Genomic DNA, 24,168 nt, shown 5'->3' with positions numbered 1-24,168 from the left:
ACATAATTAATTAATTAATTATGTGAGGAATTAAAAATAATTAAAATAATTATTTTTTAGTGTCTACATTTTGCCCCTCTTTGAAGCGAGGTGTGATGACGCATTGATTCAAAGAATAATGTTGTTTTGATGTTGATATTGGTTTGATAGGATGCCCTAGCTCTTGATTGATAGATTACTGTATGGTGATGCCCCCTCAGGAGATCAATTGAGGTATTTGATCTTTGGAGTTTTGCAAAATTGATGTCCCGATAGATTTGATGTGATGAAAAAGAAAGTTCTTTGATTAGCTTGATTTCTTAGGTTGGTAAGATTGAGAAATTTTGATTGATTCGATTGATAAGAGCTAGATTCAGTCTGGTTTCAGGAAGAATTCATCCTGTATAAGACAAAGATGATCAAAGTATCTGGTTTCAGAAAGGATTTATCCTATATAAGACATGATTGATCACAACATCTGGTTTCAGGAAGGATTCATCCTGTATAAGACATGATAAGAGTGTCTGGTTTTAGGAAGGATTCATCCTGTATAAGACATGATCGATCACAACGTCTAGTTTCAGGAAGGATTCATCCTATATAAGACATGATCAGAGTGTCTAGTTTCAGGAAGGATTCATCCTGTATAAGACATGATCAAATCACAACGTCTGGTTTTAGGAAGGATTCATCCTATATAAGACATGATCAGATCACAACATCTGGTTTCAGGAAGGATACATGCTGTATAAGACATGATCGATCACAACATCTGGTTTCAAGAAGGATTCATCCTATATAAGACATGATCAAATCACAATGTCTGGTTTCAGGAAGGATTCATCCTGTATAAGACATGATCAGATCACAACGTCTGGTTTCAGGAAAGATACATCCTGTATAAGACATGATCAGATCACAATGTCTAGTTTTAGGAAGGATACATCCTATATAAGACATGATCGATCACAATGTCTGGTTTCAGGAAGGATTCATCTTGTATAAGACATGATAAGAGCGTCTGGTTTCAGGAAGGATTCATCTTGTATAAGACATGATCGATCACAACATCTGGTTTCAGGAAGGATTCATCTTGTATAAGACATGATCAGAGCATCTGGTTTCAAGAAGGATTCATCCTGTATAAGACATGATTAGATCACAACATCTAGTTTTAAGAAGGATTCATCCTGTATAAGACATGATCAGATCACAACGTCTGGTTTCAGGAAGGATACATCCTGTATAAGACATGATCGATCACAACGTCTGGTTTCAGGAAGGATTCATCCTGTATAAGACATGATCAGATCACAACATCTAGTTTCAGGAAGGATTCATCCTGTATAAGACATGATCAGATCACAATGTCTGGTTTCAGGAAGGATACATCCTATATAAGACATGATCGATCACACCGTCTGGTTTCAGGAAGGATTCATCCTATATAAGACATGATCGGATCACAACGTCTGGTTTCAGGAAGGATACATCCTATATAAGACATGATCGAACACAATATCTGGTTTCAGGAAGGATTCATCCTGTATAAGACATGATCGATCACAACATCTGGTTTCAGGAAGGATTCATCATGTATAAGACATGATAAGAGCGTCTAGTTTCATGAAGGATTCATCCTGTATAAGACATGATTGATCAGAACGTCTGGTTTTAGGAAGGATTCATCCTGTATAAGACATGATCAATCACAACGTCTAGTTTTAGGAAGGATTCATCCTATATAAGACATGATAAGAGTGTATGGTTTCATGAAGGATTCATCTTGTATAAGACATGATCGATCACAACGTCTAGTTTCAGGAAGGATTCATCCTGTATAAGACATGATCGATCACAACGTCTGGTTTCAGGAAGGATTCATCCTGTATAAGACATGATCAGAATAAGAATTGATTATGTGAGGAAAAAAAAATAGAGGAAGAAAAGTTAGGGTGGAAGGGATAAATGACGAAGAAATATGAAGCAGTCATGAGGTATTTGGAAAGAAGAATACAAGATGTGAGACTATGGATGAAAATGGGGGCAATTGAGAACTCCATGGGATTATTGAGTTTAGGATTTGATGGAATGATGGTGAGATTTTGTGCACAACAAATGTGGAGAGCCAACCTAGTTTGATGTTGCCCTGAGTGACTTGCACCACTAATTATAGAAATCAGGATGCCATGAGAAACGCAGGGCGTGGACTGACTCTGTAGACAAACGGGAATTTCTAGCACACAACAATGCAAGTGTTAAGAAACACTAATACAAAATTGTGGGTTCGTGCAAGGAAACCCTCAAACACACCGATACCTCTTGTACATGAGAAGGTAAGTGTTGATAAACACTAGTACCAGGTCTCTGATTTATACAAGAAGGATCCAAAACATGCCATACTATGAAATATGCCCCAATATGCACCTATCATAACGTACCTGGATATGGAAGAACCCAGGCAGTCGTAAATAGTGACAATCGTAGGGAAAAAGATGCAAGCCTATATGAAAAGATCTAACAAAATCTAACAAGTCTCTTCCTTGCAACCAAATGATACCTCTTGCCAAAAGTAGAACTAGGATGGACTTGGGATTGTTTCTCAAGACTTCTTGAAGCTTATACAGAGGCATAAAAGCTTAGTTTCACTAGGACATTTCTTGTTCATGACTCAGGCGAAGACTCATCATCATACACATGTTTTATTGAGAGGCGGAAAAGAAGGAATGTTGTGCATGGGTGGGCTGGATGGCAGATGATTTGTAGTATCGACATGATAGATAGTGGATCCGGTTATTTACCTTGGTGCCTGCACAGAGGTTTTCACCAAGATACTTGCCCATAATGCCACAAATTGTTTTTCTTTCTTTTTCTGATTTTTTTTTTTTTTTAAATTTTTTTGTATCATAAGGTGCCTATTTGCCAGGTTTGCACCAAAGTGATGATTTTTTCAGGATCTTTTTTTTCTCATTTTTTTATTTTTTTGACAATTTAAGACTTTCTGAGGACTAAGCATAAAACCTTTTGAGGTGCATGATATTCATTGGATCATCCAAAGGATTGCCTTCAAGAGTAGCCAACTGATAAGCTCCTGATCCATATTTCGCTGTGATTACATATGGTCCAAGCCAATTAGACTTGAACTTGCCTTTCTTTTCTCTTTCTTTTAGATTTTTCTGATTCTCCATGAGGACAAGATCACCAACTTGGAATTCTCGGGTTCTGACTTTTTTATGATAACTCATGCGCAGACGGTTTTGATATACTCGGAGATGATTCAAGGCCTTGAGGCACCTTTCATCTAACAATTCTAGCTCTTGTAAGTGGGCAATTCTGTATTCTTCCTCTGGTAGGATGTTTTGCAGTGATACCCTTAGAGAGGGGATCTCGATCTCAAGGGGAAGGATAGCTTCGGAACCAAATACTAGGGAATAAGGAGTGGCACCTATGGGGGTGCGGATGGAGGTGTGGTAGGCCCACAATGCAGGATGGATTTGGAGGTGCCAATCACGGCCCGCTGCATTGACTTTTTTTTGAGGATTTTTATTAGGATTTTATTAGAAGCCTCAGCTTGGCCATTGCCTTGGGAATAATATGGAGTGGAGAAGCGGTGTTGGATGTTGAATTTTTGGCAAAGTTCTTTGACATCCTGGTTTTTAAATTGTTTACCATTATCTATGATGATAACTTTTGGGATGCCATATCGGCAGATTAGGTAGTTCAAGATGAATTTGGATATTTTCTTACCGGTGGTGAAAGTAAGAGGGATAGCCTCTACCCACTTGGTGAAGTATTCAGTGGCAGTGATAATGAATTTATGTCCGTTGGAAGATGAAGGGTGGATTTTCCCAATGAGATCAAGCCCCCACTGTGAGAAGGGCCATGGTGTAATGAATGGTTTCAATTCTTGTGATGGTGCATGAATCTTGTCGCCATGTTGTTGGCAAGGGATGCATTTCTTCACATATTTGTATGCATCTTCTTCCATTTTAAGCCAATAGTATCCTGTTCTCAAAAGTTTTTTAGCCAATGTGAGTCCACTTGAGTGTGCTCCACAGATGCCCTCGTGTACTTCACGTAATGCCCATTCAGCTTCTTGTTTATCTAAACACCTTAGGAGGGAACCATCAAAATGCCTTCTGAACAAGGTGTCTGCAAGGATAGTGTAACGGGCACATTGGCGGATGAAAGTTTGTTGTTGAGTTTTGGTGAGATGTGGGGGAATGGTGTTGTCTTTGAGGAAAGCGAAGGTTTCTTGGTACCAAGGGGACTCTAGACCAATGAGAACACACACCATTTCATATTCTAGTAGGTCGTATGCCGGTATAAACAATTGCTCAATCAAGAACTCATACTTCTGACTATGTGTTGGCATTTGAAGGAGGGAGCCAATGGTGGCCATTGCATCTGCAGCCTTGTTGTTTGTTCGTGGGATTTGATCAAACTTGATTGATGTGAAATGTTGTTTAAGATCTTCAACCATGGTATGGTAGGGAAGGAGTTTATCATCTTTTGTTTGGTATTCATCATTGACTTGTTTTATAATGAGCTGAGAATCACCATAAACTTGTAACTCCTTTATTTTCCAGTGGATAGCCAAGCATAAACCTGTGATGAGGGCCTCGTATTCTGCTATGTTGTTGGTACATGCAAAGGCTATCTTGTATGATTTGGGGATGCCATCTCCTTGAGGTGTGACCAATAATATTCCTGCCCCCGATCCATTTTGAGTGTAGGAGCCATCAAAATACAATTGCCATGTGGAGGATGTGGTAACAGTCATAATGAACTCATCTGGTAATTCTGTGAGAAGAGGGTGACCACCTGGAAGTGGAGCTTCAGCCAACTGATCTGCAATAACTTGTCCCTTGATTGCCTTTCTGTCCACATATTCGATGTCAAACTCACTTAGGAGCATGACCCATTTAGTCGTTCTGCCAGTGAGATCAGCTTTTGACAGGAGATATTTAAGTGGATCAATTTTAGCAATTAATTTTGTCTTGTTGTTTAGCATATAGTGTCGTAGTTTCTGTGTGCTAAACACTAATGCCAAACATGCTCTTTCAATGGGGGTGTAGTTAAGTTCATATCCTACCAATGTCTGACTGATGTAGTAAATGGCGTGTTCCTTCCCTTGATCATCTATTTGCACTAGTAATGCCCCCAATGCCACTGTAGTAGCACATATGTACAAAATGAGGGGTTTTTCAGGGGTAGGTGGCATCAAAACTAGAGGTAATGCTAGATATTCTTTTAATTTTTCAAAGGCCTTTTGACAGAGGCAATCCCATTTGAATTTTGTGTCTTTACGTAATAGGTGTGCAAATGGATGGCACTTGTCGGCTAGCTGTGAAATGAAACGCCTGACAAACTAGAGTTTTCCCTAGAGACTGCGTAGTTGTCCGAGAGTTTTTGGTGGAGGCATTTCCATAATAGCTTTTACCTTTGTGGGATCAACCTCGATGCCTCTACGGGAAACAATGAATCCTAGTAGTTTTCCCGATGTGATGCCAAACACACACTTTTTGAGATTTAGGCGCAGCTTGTATTTTTTCCAATCTTTCAAAGATTTGTTTTAGAATAGGGATATGCTCTTGTCTTGTCTTGGATTTTCCTAGTAGATCATCCATGTAGTCCTCCATAATTTTGTGCAAGAGATCATGAAAAATTGTTATCATTGTCCGTTGATATGTAGCTCCAGCATTTTTAAGGCCAAAAGGCATGACCCGGTAACAGAAAGTACCCCATGGTGTTGTGAATGCGGTTTTATGTTGATCCTCATCTGCTATCCTAATTTGGTTGTATCCAGAAAACCCATCCATTAGCGATAGCATTTCATGTCCTGCTGTAAGATCCACAATCATATCTATGTTTGGGAGTGGGAAATAATCTTTAGGACAAGCTATATTTAGATCTCAAAAATTTGTGCAGATGCAGATGCCCCCAATAGGTTTTCTGACAGGTACAATGTTGGAGACTCATTCAGCATAGTCTATGGGTTTGATAGATTCTGTGTCTAACAACTTTTGAAGTTCTGCCTTGACCAAGAGAGCAATATGCGGGTGCATTTTGCGGAGTTTTTGTTTTACAGGTTTTGCATCTGGGTGGATGGCAAGATTGTGAACCACCAAGGCAGGATCCAACCCTGGCATATCGGAATAGGACCATGCAAAATTGATTTTAACCTCTATAAGGAAGTTGATGAAGTCTTGTTTCTCAATTTCAGTGAGGGATTTGGCAATGAGCACATTTTTCGGAATGACTTTGGTGCCCATGTTGATGTTGTCTGTTTCTTCTATCAACAAATTTGATTTGTCCTGTGGAAGGTAGCCAATGGTAGGGAGGTCAAATCCCTCATCGTCAAGTGCCTTTTCCATATTTTCACTTTTAGATACGCCCTTTGTTTTTATTTCTTGTTCATCCAAAGATGCCTCAGGGAGGTTTTCACCTAGGAAATCATATCTTTTTCTTTTATTATCTTTTTTGTGGATAAGGGCATTGACTTGACTACCAAAGTATCCCTTTTCGTGTAGTTGAATACCCTCAATTCTATTACAATCTTCCATATTTTGCGTTGTTAGGAGAGCAATGAGAGCATTATCGTCGGCGTAGATATCTAAAGTGGGTTTATCTGGTTGCCCCAGTCAATGAGTTCAGGATGGACAAGATGTAGCTCATGTGAAGTGGGAGGGGTTACAGGGGTGATGGTATTGATGTAAGTGTCGAAGAAGGTATCTTTCTCGTATTCATAAGGCATTTCATGGAATTCCTCTTCGTCAGCGCTTTTGATATCCGAAGAAGGACTAAAAGGGGCACCGCCGATAGTAATCTTAGGCACCGGGGTGTACCCCAAGCCTCTGTTGTATCTATAGGAGATAGGATTTATGGGTGCTTTTCTTCCTTTCTCCTTTGGTCCCAGACCGTGTCCTTTATAACCCATTTTTTCAACTATGGCAAATGCTTTTGGGTACATTTCTTTGGATATTCTTGTTGGATCATCATCTTCTTCCTGGTATAGCCATGAAGAGATATCTGCTTCAAGGTTCTCATTATCAAGTGGGCCCCATTGCTGGAAGGTGGTGTTTTGGCATTGCATGACTGGTTTTGGGTCCTTTTTTAGCTCTTTTGGTTTGCCAAATGACTTAGGAGAGAGAGGGAGGTTGCCTATTAATAAGACGTCCTCCAATTTGTATTCTCCACAGCCATTGTCCAAGATCTTGATTTGATTATTTGGTTGGGATGATGTGGAGGCAACATTTGATGTGTCAGATGGAGGTGTCGGTGAAGGTCTATTTAGTGGGCAATGATACGGATGCTTCCCCTCTAATAGTTTGCAATATTGAAAAGGTTGGGAATCACCTTTGACAGTGATCACTTTTTCATTATAGGGGAATTTGATGCATTGGTGATAGGTGGAGGGTACGGCCTGCAAGGAATGAATCCATGGCCTCTCGAGAAGAATGTTCTAGGGGAGATCAAGATTGAGTACTTGGTAAGGGGCTTCAATTGTAATGGGGCCCACTTGAAGAGGTAAGGTGATCACGCCCTTTGAAATTCTTTCTGCATCATCATATGCCTTTATTGTGATCCTTCCTGATGTGTCTATCAGATCCTTAGAAAGTCCCAATTGTTTTATCAATTTGTATGTACATAGATTAAGCTCGGATCCACCATCTATCAAGATACGTTTGACCTTGTGTTTGTGGATGAGAGCTTTGATGTGCAAAGGTTTGTTATGGTCCTCATCTATGAGAGCATCTTTGGAGTTAAATACAATGTGTTGTTGAGCAGCAAGGTTTCCAATGAGGGCTTGGAATTGGGTGGCATTGATGTTATCTGGAACACGTGATTGGAGAAGGGCTTGTTCCAAAATTTCTTTATGGACCAGAGAAGTCTTAAGAAGTTCCAAAATGGAGATCTGTGCGGGTGTCTTCCCAAGTTGATCAAGGAGGTCATATCGGCGGGTGGAAGACATGGGTGGGGGTTTTGGTGGGGGAGGAACTCCTTGGATGGTGACTCTTCCTTGGCATGTAGTTGCATTGCAGTCATTCTGGAAATGGGAGGTGGAAGGCATGGCACCTTGAATGACTATTCTAGCCGGATTTGGTCTGCTTTGGGAAGGAGGAATAACTCCTTGGATGGTTATGACAATGACATAATTGTCTGCATGTTCAATGCAACTTACTAAAATTCAAAACTGGTTACGTGATTAGCGTAGTCATAACCCATTGCGTTAGATGATGAGCCTTTTCCATTATCATGCTTTGGGAAGGGTTCCTGGTACATTTTGAGTTTTTCATTGTTATTACCAGGTTTTGCATTTGCTACCTCAATCTCACCTCTATCAATGAGATCTTGTATGTAGATCTTCAGTTTCATACACTTTCATGTAAAATGTCCCTTGATACGATGGTATTCACAATACTCATTTTCATTCTACCATCTTGGTTTAGGTTGATTGGGATCAAACGGGTGAGTGATTAGAAAAACCACTATAATTGCTTGGACAAGTTTTTGAAACACCACTTCAATAGGCTCGGCAAGAGGAGTGAAATCTCTTGGAGTCCTGTTATTCAATCGGGGTGGTCGTCCGTGGATTGAGACATTGTTGTGAGGTTTTTGAGAATGATTTGAATTGTTTTGATTGTTAAATTGATGAATATTGGTGGTGGATTTTGGGGGAGCGGCCACGGTTTGGACCCGCTTTGCATCAGTTACACCATCATTGACCACGTTTTTATTTTTAGCCCAAAATTTTGGCTTGTCGTTATGATAAGAGGAAGAACTTTGTGATGACTTCTGGTAATGTTTCAAGGTTCCTTCCTCCAACAAGACACGTTCGAGGGCGAGGCCCTTATCGGTCAATTTTTGGAAGGATTTGATACATTGAGATATTAAAGGTCTTTAAAGTTCAGGCACCAAGTTCTTTTGAAATAGTTCAATTTGATGTTGTTCTGGCATGTCCCACTGGAATTTTTCGATAAGATGTCACTATCTTTGTAGGAAATTGGTGAAGGTTTCTCCAGGCCTTTGTTTTGTATTACATAGGTCCATCATAGAAACATCATTACCCATGTTGTATGCATAGTGGGCCACAAATTTTTCTGCCAAGTCTGGAAAAGAGACAATGGAACCTCATGTTAAAGATGAGAACCATGTTAGGGCGCCTCCCGTGAGACTCTTGGGAAAGAGTCTGTGAAGATAAAGGTCACTATAGGAGACTTCTTGGCATAAGATGTGGAATTCTCGGACATGATCACAGGGGTCTCCTTTGCCTTCATACTTGGTGAATTTAGGGATCTCAAATCCCGAGGGATATGGTGCAACTGATATAGATGGGTCGTAAGGACAAGGGAAAAAATATTCGAATGATTAAGCTTTCCTTTTATTAGTCTTTTCTTTCATGTTTTTGATGATATTCTTCATGTCTTGAATTTCCTTCATGAGGTCTTGTTGTGGACTTTGATATTGATGGATTGTATTTGCCCCAAGAATTGGATGAACCAAAGAAGGTACACCACCACCACTATATTGATATGATGAGGAGGTGGGAACGTGGGATGTGATGACCAATGTCGCTGGGGTTTGAGGGACAGTTGGTTGCGGTCCGCCAACTATTGTGATGGGATTGAATACGGTCTAGATAAAATTTGTGACATTGTTGAGAGGAAGGGAAGTTTGTGGAATAGAAATTTGTGGTTGAATAGAAGGAGGTGGTATAGAAGTTTGTTGGAGAATGGATGAGATCGGATTTGATAGTGGTATGGATGGTAAGGAGGAAGAAGGTGGGATGGAGACCACGGTGGGAGGTATCGCGGGTGGCATTGATTGAGCCTAGATGATTGATGGGGCTGCAATTGATTGAGTTTGAATAGTAGGTGCAGCACTTTGTATGGGAGCGAGGTCTCCTTGTGGTTGTTGGGTGAGAGCGGATCTATTAAATTCAGGAGGAAGTTGAGCTCCATGTTCAAGAAGAGTTTTCAGAAGTGTAGTAGGATTGTGTTTAATAAACTTTTCCATCATCTCTTGGTTATAAGAATCCGCTAGGAAAGTTTGCACTTCCGGACAATGTTCATCTTGGTTAACCATGTCAAGATTTTGGCTTTAATCTTGATCGCTTGGTTGCCCACTTTGTGTATGATCTTGCATGGGATCTTCATATAGGACACCAATGTCTAGCATGCCATATTGTTGATCAGCCATCTTTTTCTTTTGGGATTGAGTTGCGACCATACACTGTATTTGTGATGAAAAGACTTAGGAAAATTGTGATGAAATGACTTAGAAAATTTGTGATGGAAGGATTTTAGAAATTTGTGATGAAAGGACTTAAGAAATTTGAGGATGAAAGGACTTAATAAATTTGTGATGAAAGGACTTAAGAAATTTGAGGATGAAAGGATTGAAGAAATTTGTGTGATGAAAGGATTTAAGAAATTTGAGGATGAAAGGACTTAAGAAATTTGAGGATGAAAGAAAGGATTTAAGAAATTTGTGATGAAAGGCCTTAAGAAATTAGAGGATGAAAAGACTTAAGAAATTTGAGGATGAAAGGATTTAAGAAATTTGAGGATGATTGATGAAGAAGGTATGGTAGTGATGGTTTAGAAGAAAACTTGATGACTAAGTTGTCTTTGGCATGAACATGAAAGATCTATTTAAATGACAAGTTGTATGAAGGGATATGACCACCCTGATTTGGACGATAGTAGGTGTTTCAAAGGACAAACTTGAATGTTGACATAGAGGATAAACTCTTAGCTTCTCTCTTGGGCTTATGAAAAATGGGACGGATGGAGTTTTGACACAATTTTGGACTTGGTGTGGGTAATGACTTGGACAATTTGTTTGTGTCTTGACAAATATTTTTGCAAAGTGTTTGGGGATAGTGATGTGTTTTTAGTCTACTCTTGGCAAATATGTATCAAACAAAGCAAACACAATGATTAAATGCATATTATCTCAAAGACACTCATGCTCATATACAACATTCTTAAGGCTGGCAAGGACAATAGTCATCGGATCCCGATTGGTTTCCCATCTACGCTTACCCAGAGTGGACACTTAGATGCTTGACCCCACTGGCTCCCCTCCACGGCACTCACTTCTCAGGGTAGCCAAGCATCAATTCCCATGAAAACTCCTCATGGCGAACTTTGTGTCTCTACTAAGGGCCGTAAGAATATGGGCCGCTTCAGAGGTTCGACCTCCTGCACCAATGACTAGAAGGTTTTTGGCCACTATGAACAAGGTGTTTAGTAAGTCTTCTCGTTAGGAGCTACCCTTCGAAGTTGTGCAAGCGCAATTGAGGCCTATAGCCCAACGAAGCACCAAGAACTTCGTAGTCACACAAGCATGTTGAGATCTCTAGGATCCTACTAAGCACCCAGTGTGAGAGTGAACTCTCATATAGCCCCAACCATTAACCCTTTCATAGTCAATGGCCTATTTATTATAGTGAGTTGGGAACCCCAGATCCAGGTGTACTCACTTGGGTGTTCCCCTCTTACCTTCTAAAAGAGCAAGTTGGGAGGGCAGGCCCGCTAGAGGTAAAAACACAATCAAACAAGAAAAGGTTGGAGGATCTGGATTTCTGATCGTCTAGTAAGATGAGAGCATACTTTCCTACCTTTACGCTTTTCTTAAAGACACATAAGACAATGATTCATTCCATTTTAATTAATATCTAGGTGCCTAATTTAAATAAATGCACAATATTTGGTTGAATCAGCTAGGCAACCTACAAAACCACTTGATTAGTAGTTTGAAAAATAGAGTCTTCAAAAAATGTCCTACAAAACAACTTGATTAGTAGTTTGAAAAATAGAGTCTTCAAAAAGCGTCCTACAAAACAACTTGATTAGTAGTTTGAAAAATAGAGTCTTCAACAAGCGTCCTGCAAAAGGCAACAAAATGACAAAAAAAAAAAAAAAATTTAATTTTTTGGGAATGAATAGAAAAACATGAATAAAAACTTTTTTACTAATGACAAATGTGGATTTGAAGGAAGTTTTGATGGGTAAATGGGGTTTGACTAGGTTTTTGTCACTTTCCAAGGGATAGGCAAGCGTAAAATGAGGATTTTGGAGGAAAGATGAAGGAATGGGAAAATTTGTCCAAGAGGGACAAAGAAGCAAAAGTTGGAGATGGATAATATGGAAAAAATTTGGAGGTGATTGGATAAAAGGGGAAAAGTTTATGGCAAACCCTAAAAATAGAGGAATATGGGATTTTGGGCTTTAAAAAGTGGATTTTTGAGATAAGGCCCCCAAGGAAGAAAATGTGGAAAATGGCAATGTGGAGAATCTGGTGAAGTTTGGAGGAAAATGGAGTCAAGATAAAGAAGATATGGTGAAAAAAAAAAATGAAATAAACATGCTGAATGCTAAAATATCATTAAAAGACCATTTCACCTTGCTATTTTACCTTCTCCTTCGGATTGAGCTTGATAAAGTGAAGGCACCCCTTGATAATGCTCCACTTGATGTGCTCCTTTGATTGATGGATGTAGATGGCTCTCCAATGTTGTGCACAAATGGAATGGATTTTAAAAATGATAAGAATGAGATGATCAAGTTGCCAAGATGATTTCCTGGGCTCAAAAGGGCAGCAGAAACCTACTGGATTTCGAGATGTTTTGAATGAAGGGATGGAACCCTATTTAATAGGAAGAGGAGAGGAAAACGGATGGCTAGGATGAATTCGAGATGAAGGGCTAAGATTTACTTGTGAACTCACACAAGGTCCAAGAGAGGGTGTGGAGACCAAGAAATATGCCTTAAAGGCATTTTGCATCTCCACACTCTACAAGATGCATTGGAGGAATTAAAAATTCTCCAAAAACAGATATTATGGGGATTAGAAGAATAAAAAGGAATTAAAAATTCCTTGGGAGAGGGAAATACCTAGAGGAATTTGAGATTTCGAAAATCTTACATTCATCTAGAAAAAGAGTATTTAAGGCTAGTGGCTGGATGAAAAGACAAAGAGTTGACTTTGTGGCTAATCATGATGATTAGCCATTAACGACTCATTAGGAGGGGGATTAGAGGAAATGATAGGTGGGATTTATATTTGTAGGAGAATTTGACTAGGAGAGAGAATGAGTGGAGGGAATAAAAAATTAGAAGAATAATGTTAAGTGAGTTTAGGGAGTTTCTAGAAGAATTTATTAGGTTAATGATGAATTAAGAAGATGACTTTTAGGAATCATGTAGGTTAACTAATTAATTGAAATTAATTAGCTAAGAGGAAGATTTGTGAGGATTTGATTTTTTTAGAAGAATAAAGAAAGGGATTGATTTATTAAATAAATCAATCATATGCTATAGTGACAATATTAATTATATTTAATTAATATTGAGAAGAATTTTAATTAACATAATTAATTAATTAATTATGTGAGGAATTAAAAATAATTAAAATAATTATTTTTTAGTGTCTACAAGCTCATCATAGGCTCTCTCAGTCTGAGTGAGATGATGAGTAAGTTCCCTCACACTGTATTTCCCGATATCTCCTTCCAAGTGGTTAAACTTATAGCAAGGTTGGCTCTGATACCAATTGATGAATACTAAGAGGGGGGGTGAATTAGTATGCCAAAAAATACTGTAAACAAACTTTTAAATAGTTTAGCAGATAACCGGTATAGCAAATTCACTAATAAACTGGTTAAGATAAATGCAAACCAAATAGAAAACACAACATTCACCCACAAGAGTACAATCACCATAACACAAGATATTTGACGTGGAAACCCAAATGGGAAAAACCACGGTGAGCAAAAAATCACAAGTAACTATCTGCAGAATAGAAACCAGACCGGTTAAGGTCAGTCCGATTAGGGTCATACAATGTTCTTCACCAGAACATATCCTGTTAGGAATCTAGATCTCTATTAGGAGATAAGTCTTATTAAAGACTACCTTGTTAAAGGATGTCAGATCCACAGTTGTGAACCACCTTATTAGAGGATTTACAAAGGCTTTGCTGAGCCTACCCAGTTAAGGGCTCTAAACTTGTCAAAGATGTGAGTAATCAATAGGTGAATGATCTAGCTAATAGCACAGTCTGTTTAATTAGATCCTTGATAGCTCCTTGTTAATGCATTTCAGCATTACTTCAGTCTTCAATATCTCCACACTCTATCTCTTCACATAGACCTAATCTTCTCTTCAATGATAGCACATAACCTTTTCTCTTCTATGTCTCACACATGCAAACCCTAAACATGATGTCCTTATAAAGGAAACTGATTTCATGTCGGTCCAATAGGATTAGACTAAAAGTTCCTAGGTTCAATGTATCTAGACACATTTGGTAACATGACACAAAAACACCGCCAAAGTGTCAGTGGATGATAACTCATCACACATTACAATAATACCAATTGGTAACTCATCACAAAGTAATACCGGTTAATACAATATATCGATTACCGGTTGTCAAAAATGAAGACTAGTAGATCATAGTGTTCCGAGCAAAATTTAACTACCGCTTGGTTCCTTCATACCGCTTGAGCTCCTCGAATCGCTTGGGATCCTCATACCGTTTGGGTTCTTCATACCGCTTGTGGTCTTCATACAATCTGTGAACAGTAAACCATTTTCTACAAAACACCGATAGTCTAAAGACTATACATTCAATAATCCACAATACCAGTTGGAGCAATTACCAATTGAGCATAACTCATACATCAAGAAAGTGTGTGTCTATCAATGACAATCAAAACATCATCAAAATGCCAACACATATTGTGTCCTACGACCCCTTAGGACACCATATAACCCCTTAAGACACCAAATTGTATCGTTATGGGTGATATTGTATCCTAAGGGGTCATATTGTGTCATATGACACCTTTAAGACACCATATGACCCGTTAGGACACAATATGACCCTTTACGACTCTATACAGTGTCGTTATGGGTCATATGACCCCTTATGACACCATATGGGGTCGTTAGGGGTCATATGGTGTCCTAAGGAGTCATGAGACACCATATGACCCCTTATGACACCATAATGGGTCATTATGGGTCCTATGCTATCCTAAGGGGTCATATTGTGTCCTACAACCTCTTAGGACACCATATTACCCCTTAAGACACCAAATTGTGCCATTATAGGTCATATTGTGTCCTAATGGGTCATATGTTTCATATGACCCTTTTAAGACACCATATGACCCCTTAAGACACAAATATGACCCTTTACAACTCTATACGATGTCGTTATGGGTCATATGACCCCTTATGACACCATATGGTTTTGTTTAGGTGTCGTTAGGGGTCATATGGCATCCTAAGGGGTCATGGGACACCATATGACCCCTAAGGACAACATACGATGCCTTATGAAACCATATTGGGTAGTTATGGGTCCTATGGTGTTCTAAGGGGTCATATTGTGTCCTACAACCCCTTAGGACACCATATGACCCGTTAAGACACCAAATTGTGTTGTTATGGGTCATATTGTTTCCTAAGGGGTCATGGGATACCATATGAGCCCTAAGGACAACATACGACCCCTTATGACACCATATTGGATCGTTATGGGTCCTATGGTGTCCTAAGGGATCATATTATGTCCTGCGACCTCTTAGGACACCATATGACCCCTTAAGACACCAAATTGTGTCGTTATGGGTCATATTATGTCCTAAGGGGTTATATTGTGTCATATGACCCCTTTAAGATACCATATGACCCCTTAGGACATAATATGACCCTTTACGACTCTATAAGGTGTCATTATGGGTCTTATGACCCCTTATGACTCCATATGGTGTTGTTAGGGGTTATATGGTGTCCTAAGGGGTCATGGGACACCATATGACCCCTAAGGACAACATATGGCCCCCTTATGACACCATATTGGGTCGTTATGGGTCCTATGGTGTCCTAAGGGGTCATATTGTATCCTATGACTCCTTAGGACACCATATGACCCCTTAAGACATCAAATTGTGTTGTTATGGGTCATATTATGTCCCAAGGGGTCATATTGTGTCATATGACCCCTTTAAGACATCATATGACCCCTTAGGACACAATATGACCCTTTACAACTCTATAAGGTTTCCTTATGAGCCATATGACCCCTTATGACACCATATGGTGTCGTTAGGGGTCATATGGTGTCCTAAGGGGTCATGGAACACCATATGACCCCTAAAGAAAACATACAACCCCTTATGACACTATATTGGGTTGTTATGGGTCCTATGGTGTCCTAAGGGGTCATATTGTGTCCTACGACCTGTTAGGACACCATATGACCCCTTAAGACACCATATTGTGTCGTTATGGGTCATATTTTGTCCTAAGAGGTCTTATTGTGTTATATGACCCCTTTAAGACATCATATGACCCCTTAGGACATAATATGACCCTTTACGACTTTATACGGTGTCGTTATGGGTCATATGACTCCTTATGACACCATATGGTGTCGTTAGGGGTCATATGGTGTCCTAAGGAGTCATGAGACACCATATGACCCCTAAGGACAATATACGACCCCTTACAACACCATATTGGGTTTTTATGTGTCCTATGGTGTCCTTAAGGGTCATATTGTCTCCTACGACCCCTTAGGACACCATATGACCCCTTAAGACACCAAATTGTGTCATTATGGGTCATATTGTGTCCTAAGGGGTCATATTGTGTCATATGACCCCTTTAAGACACCATATGACCCCTTAGGACACAATATGGCCCTTTATGACTCCATACGATGTCGTTGTGGGTCATATGACCGCTTATGACACCATATGGTATCGTTAGGGGTCATATGGTGTCCTAAGGGGTCATGGGACACCATATTACCCCTAAGGACAACATATGAACCCTTATGACACCATATTGGGTTGTTATGAGTCCTATGGTCTCCTAAGGGGTCATATTATGTCCTACGACCCCTTAGGACACCATATGACCCCTTAAGACACCAAATTGTGTCGTTATGGGTCATATTGTATCCTAAGGGGTCATATTGTTTCATATGACCCCTTTAAGAAATCATATACCCTCAACCCTTTGTCTAAAGTTTATACACTAAACCCTATAGCTTATACCCTCAATGTATATGCTAAAATCTAAAAGCTAACATTAATAATATAACACTAAAAACTAATTTTTTTAATTATTTAATCCCTATATCCTCAATGCTCAACCCTCCATCATCAATCATAAACCTTAAACCCTAGGCCCTGAACCATATAACATCAAACTGAGGCCTTAAACCTCAATCTCAATCCTAAATCATATGCCCTAAACCGTAAACCCTAAACCCTATACCCTATACCCTATACTCTCAAACATATACCATCTACCCTCAACTTGAGACCCTACACCTTATACCCTCAACCCTCAACCCTAGGCCCTAAACCATATACCTTCAATACTAAAATCTATATGCTAAACCCTAATACTTGACATTAATAATATAACACTATAACCTAAAAATTTATATCTAATCCCTAAGCTTATGTGCTAAACCCTGAAAACTTGCATTTATAATTTAACTCTAAAACTTATAAAATTGAATTTATTCCTAAACCCTCAATGATCCACCCTTTATCATCAATCCTAAAAATGATAAATGCTAAACCTTTGGACCTAAACCCATATGCTAAATCCTAAAACCCAACATTAATAATTTAACATGAAAACCTAAATAAAAAAATATAACCCCTAAACCCTCAATGTTAACCCTCCATCATAAACATTCAACCCTAAATCTAAGACACTAAATTGTGAATAATTTTAAGGTAAAGGGAGGGAGGGTAGATAGGGGGAGAGAAATAGAGAGAGGTGAGATAGAGAGAAGAGAAATGAAAAAAGATAGAGACATGAGATAGAGATAAGAAGAGGAAGGGGTAGGTAGGGAGGGAGGGAGTGGTAGACAAACAATGAGGAAGGGAGAGGTAGCAAGAGGATAGAAGAGAGAGGTAGATAGGGGAGATATATGTGAGATAGAGAGAAGTGGAGAGAGGAGGGAGAGGTAGAGGAGAGAGAGAGAGAGAGAGAGAGAGAGAGAGAGAGAGAGAGAGAGAGAGAGAGAGAGATGAGAGATAGATAGGTGGATGGACCTACAACCCTCCATCACCAACTGTAACCCATCAACCCTAAACACTAGGACATGCACCCTCAACCCTATATGCTAAAACCTAGAACTTGACATTAATAATATAACATTAGAACCTAACAATTAAATTCAATCCCTAGTAATCCCTCAATGTTAAACCATCCCTTATCATCCATAAACCCTAAAACCTAAAATTAATAATTTAACACTAAAATCTAAACATTAAATTTAATCCCTAAACCCTCGATGGTCAACCTACATTATCAACCACATGCCATAAACACTAAACTATAGGCCCTAAACTCTAAAATCTATACTTTAAAGCCTATTTAAACTTGATATTAATAATATTATTACACTAAAATATATAAATTTAAATATAATTCATAAGCCCTCAATGTTCAATCCTCCTTCATTAACCATACACTCTACACTCTTAAAGTTCAACCCTCCATCATCAATCATGAACCCTACCCTCAATGCTCAACCTTCCATCATCAATTGTAAACCCTAAACCCTTAAACCCTAAACCCTATGTACCCTAAATTACCTAGGACATAAATGCTAAACCCTATACCATCAACCCTAGTCCTTAAAATATAAACCTTCTACCCTTAACCTTAGGCCATAAACGGTATAGCATCAACCCTCGACCCTTAAACATATAAACCCTATACCCTCAACCATTAATCCTAAACCATATACCCTCAACTCTTAACCCTAAACCCTATATTATAAAACTTAAACCCTATACCCTTAAACCCAAATGCTATAAGCATAGCTCCTCAACCCTAAATGCTATACTCTCAACCATCAACCCCAAAACCTAGACAATTTATGCTCTTAACCCTGAAAATTACACCCTATACCCTCAACTCTAAATGCTACAGTCTTAAACCTCAACCCTAAACCCTTTGCCCTCAATTATAAACTCTATACCCTCAACCCTAAACCCTATAACCTCAACCCTAAACTCTGTATCCTTAACCCTAAACCCTATACAATCAACCCTAAATACTATACTCTCAACCCTCAACTCTAGACCCTAGGTCTAGAGAGAGATAAAGGTTTAAAGACAAACTAAGAGAGAGGAGGGGAGGATGGACAAAGAGGTAGGGAGGAGTGAGAGAGACACAAGGAGAGGGAGGAAGGGAGGGAGACAAACAAAGATCTAGATAAAGAGTGGAAGGGGAGAAGAGAGAATGTTTTTGTCTTCATAGAAATATAAGCACATTATAACACACTCATATTTCTTTGAAGATAAACTTTTGGTGCATGGTAATACAAGTGCAATATACCATACTTGCTCTACATTCTTCTTTGGGAGAATCAAAACCTTAGGTTTATAATTTCCTTGGATATCCAACCCAAAGGCTTGGACTGACTTCTCAATGACCAAAGATATGTTTTTGATAAATTTTTATAAAAAATGACATAATGTCAAATGTATTGTACATGAAATTTGCACGTATTTCAATGAAAAGTTAAGAAAATATCACAATAGTCTTAAGTTCTCTCTTAGCTTTCTAACCATATAATTTTTTACAGGTTTATATTATGTTAAGGTTTTTCTCACTGATTTCTTTTGTTAGTGTATTCATTTTTGTCAAGAACTAATGTGTGGTATTTTTTACTTCAATTTCTAACCATTCATTAAAATTTCAAATAAATTACATTTTTAGAAACTAGACTCTATTCTATACAAAACAAAAAAATTATTTTCAATTAACTTTCATAAAATTTTGGTGTCTAAATGTCATTTTCAATTATTTTTCATAAAATTTTGGTGTCTACTTGTCAAGTTTTTAGTTTTTTAGAATTTTTCACACTGAAAATTAGTAAAAAAATCATATATTCATTAAAAATTTAGCCAAAGAATTAGATATAAACTACATTATGTTAGCTAATTTTTCACTAAAGTGATTTTTGAAATATTAAAAGAAGTTAATGTTTTAGCAGACCACAATAAATAATAATCTCCACCATTTAAAAATAATAATAATAGCTTAAAAGTAGATTCAAAGCAATACAACTCTTGTTCGATTGTTGCATCTTCAAATTTTAAGTGTAGCTATCTTCAATTTCTCATCCAAGATCATTAGTTCCCTTTTTCAGAAAAAAGTGGCCACTTAAGGCCCTCTTTTGGCCCCCCATTTCCATGTAATTGCCCTAGAAAAACTAGTAGATTGTGACATGGTAGAATGCTTCACCAGGGAAACATCTTCCTAGATTCATAATAAGGTAGGATGGGAACCAAAAGACCCAACAATACAAGGCACCTACACTGAGGTGAAACCCACCACAACACCAAGTAGAGAATCATCTAAACTTAGTAAAACCCCTTTAGAAGTACTGGTCATCACCAAACTTGACTAGAACAATCAACATGTGAATAACATGCAAGACCAGAATAGCGGGATGAAATATGAAGTAAAAAATCTAAGAATGGGGCATGGGGAGCATCAATGACATTCTTGATAGAACATACCTGCAACTACCTAGCTCAAGAACGAGATAACCCATCCCTAAGAGACTTTCGAGTGCAATCAACTCAACTAAAAGGGAAATAAGAAATCATTTATGTAGGCCAAAAATAGATCCAAGATGATCTAAGGTGTGTAAGGAGAAAGGGTTGTAGTTAATGAAAAGCCCTATGCAACCGTATATCTAAGAACTGTTAGGGTTCCCACAGATACTGAGAGGGGGGGGTGAATCAGTATTTGACCGGTAATGTAATTTTCTTAAAACTGAATATGCATAACATAAAGTAACAGTATACCAGTATGCAAGAATTAATGTAAATAACAGAATCAAAAACATCCACATGAAAAGAACACCATAACACAAGATGTTTAACGAGGAAACCTGGTGTGGGAAAAACCTCGGTGGGATTTGTGACCCACAATATTCACTTACTGGCCAATAAGAGAATATTACTTACAATAGGGGCCTGCACATGCAGGAAGGCCAACTGCCTAGAGCTTACTGCTCAATAAGAAGTCACACTGACTTACAAAGAGGATTATGCAAATCCAATGATCTGTACTACTTTATAATAGCATCTTCAATGCCAAATTCAGTACCGGTTCTTGCTCTGTTCTTTACATATACCCTTGACCTACAATTCGCACATTAGGTCTGACTTATAATTTATTTATGCTTCCTATCCATATCCTACAAATGTCTACAATGATCTCTTTTATATACAAGAGTCATTTTACAATTTTACCAAGTCGGCTTACAATAATAAACAAAATATTACATATCAAAAATCTTGTCGGCCTCTATTCTAGTATACATGTTCTCTTTTGTGCCGGTCTACATCTTCTGTGCCGGTGCCGGTGTAGATTGATCTTGCTGATGCCGATGCACTGTCTTGTTTGAATAATGCTTTGCCGGTATAATGTCTTGCCGGTGCCATAGGATTGCAAGGTTGCCATCAATGACAAAACCTTCAATCACACACAATGTTACTGACGAGCTAAAAGAAAGCCTTTCAAAAGCCGCAAACCAGGAGAAAACCGTTCTGATCACGACTCTAAACGCGGCGTGGGCGCAGAACAATAGCATGCTGGATTTTTTCCTGAAAAGTTTCCACATCGGTAACGGAACAGAGGCGTTGTTGAAAAATTTGTTGATTGTTGCCGTAGATGAGAAGGCGCTCAATCGCTGCCGTGAAATACATCCGCATTGTTATCTGATGAAAACAGAGGGAGTCGATTTCTCGGGAGAAGAGCTTTACATGACTCAAGATTATTTGAAAATGATGTGGAGAAGGCTTCTCTTTTTTGGAGAGGTCTTGGAGCGAGGATATAACTTCCTTTTCTCGGTAAGATATGTCTTTAGGTTTTCGTCAAGGGTTTGGTAAAATTGCACAGAAAATTTATGTCTGTTCCTTAATTTTTCATCAGAATAATTGATATTATATTATTATGCAGGATGCTGATATTATGTGGTTTCGAGATCCCTTCACAAAATTCTCATCCAGAGCAGAGTTCCAAATAGCATCAGATTATTATACAGGGAAACCAGATGATCTGCACAATTCGCCTAATGGAGGATTCATGTATGTTCACTCCAATGAAAAGACTGTAGAGTTTTTCAAGTTTTGGTATCAATCCAAGAAAGTTTATTTAGGTAAAAATGAGCAAGATGTGTTGAACATACTGAAATGGAAGGAGTTCAGAAGCAGGGGACTTGAAGTCGAATTCCTTGATACTAAATATTTTGGCGGTTACTGTCAACGAACGAATGATCTGAATTCGGTCTGTACCATGCATGCCAACTGTTGCAAAGGTCTGAAGGCCAAGCTTATTGATTTGAGAAATACTCTTTCCGACTGGGAGAAATCTAAGCGACAAGAACACCTAGGTAAAGGCAAGGATGTGCGCTGGACATTTGCAAACGCATGTAGCCATTCCTGGCGACGATGAAACGTTTTCAACGGACTGTTGTAGCCTCATCATTCGTTTCTTCTGGAATTTCTGCGTTCCTAATTTAAAGGAATTCAGGAAAATCCTAAATAACTCCTGTGTCATTAGCTTGGAATCATCTAAATTAGAAGGAAAACAAATGTCCCTGAAATTCAGAGACATCGTTCACCATTAATTTTGTTTCTTTCCATTTACAATTGAAAAAAGAAAAAATCATATTGCAATAACTTCCTGAACTGGAATAAACAGAAATGTCTTTACAGTGGAAAACTGGTGGGGACATCGTCTCCGGTTGGTTAGGTTCGCGGGATTCTTGTGAAAACATTCGTATACGGTTATTTTCGTTAATTTCCAATTTCAGATTTTTTGCCACCTACCAAATTTAAATACTTGTTTGCATCTGATTTTGACTCATGATCGAGATAATTTTTCCAAATTTGGGATGATCAAAATCATCTTGATCAAGATAAATAAATAATATTGTTTAGAGATGCAACAACATAGTTTAAGAAAGGTAAATAAGTAAAGGTATGTTAGGAAATTCAATTGAAATTGGATTCAAAGAAAATACTTTTCTTAGATTAAAGGTGAAAATCAACAAAGAGCTACAAATATATCAAGGATCATTCTGGAGAGTAGTATTTTGATTTGCTTCAAAAAAGCATGAAAAAATATATCTTTGTGAGATTTTAAACAACATTAAGCTAAAATCTCATGAGGTAGGTACATGGGCTTTGTTGAGTCACTCAAAAACATACTTTTAATGCATCCAACAAAATATCTAATTAAAGTATAATTTTTAAATTATTTATAAAAAAATTTAATAAAAAATTTTAAATTGAAAAATGTGCAAAACTACATTAGTTAAACAATTAACACAAGAACAACTAATTGCACACTAGTGTCTTCAAAATGACCTAAACTCTTAATCCTCTACACTTAACTCTAAACCCTATACCCTTAAACCTAAACCTTATACCTTGTACCCTAAATCCTATACCTTCAACCCTTTGCCTAAAGTTTATATGCTAAACCCTATAGCTTATACCCTCAAAGTATATGCTAAAATCTAAAAGCTGACATTAATAATATAACACTAAAAACTAATTTTTTAAAATATTTAATCCTTATATCCTCAATGCTCAACCCTCCATCATCAATCATAAACCTTAAACCCTAGGCCCTAAACCATATAACATCAAACCTAGGCCTTAAACCTCAATCTCAATCCTAAATCATATGCCCTCAACCCTAAACACTAAACCCTATACTCTCAAACATATACCATGTACCCTCAACTTGAGACCCTACACCTTATACCCTCTTCTTTGAAAAATCATTTCTAACACATCTTTGAAAAATCATTTCTCGTAAATACTATAAGATTAAGGACATTTCTTGCTTATTACAAGAAATTAATTATTTATTATTGGACATCAATATTATGAAATGTGTTTTTGCGACCTTTTTTCATTGTATAAAATAATCCATACAAACTATCCATGAAAGTTCTATGTATATGCTATTTGACATTTCTATGATAAAAAATATTTTATGTATGTTTAAAAAATAAATTATGCACTTTGGAAGCATTTAAATTACTTTTATGATATGAACTCTTTTAAAGAAGAATGAAATGTGAGATTAGATAAACAAATCT

The 24,168-nt window shown here is 38.0% G+C and overlaps 1 protein-coding gene across 1 annotated transcript in view; it reads left to right on the top strand.

Annotated features, from left to right (window-relative positions):
* Nucleotides 1-22,835, top strand: part of LOC131860182 (uncharacterized protein At4g15970-like) — a 113,630-nt gene extending 90,795 nt beyond the window's left edge. The window contains exons 3-4 of the mRNA XM_059214559.1: nt 21,557-21,904; nt 22,014-22,835. Of these exons, the coding sequence (XP_059070542.1) occupies nt 21,557-21,904; nt 22,014-22,508 (843 nt within the window). The 3' untranslated portion in view covers nt 22,509-22,835. The remainder of the gene's footprint in view (nt 1-21,556; nt 21,905-22,013) is intronic.
* Nucleotides 22,836-24,168: the final 1,333 nt, after the last annotated feature.

This window comes from Cryptomeria japonica, chromosome 11, assembly GCF_030272615.1.
Source record: "Cryptomeria japonica chromosome 11, Sugi_1.0, whole genome shotgun sequence".
Taxonomy (NCBI): Eukaryota; Viridiplantae; Streptophyta; class Pinopsida; order Cupressales; family Cupressaceae; genus Cryptomeria; species Cryptomeria japonica.
This window is presented reverse-complemented; position numbering and strand designations above follow the sequence as displayed.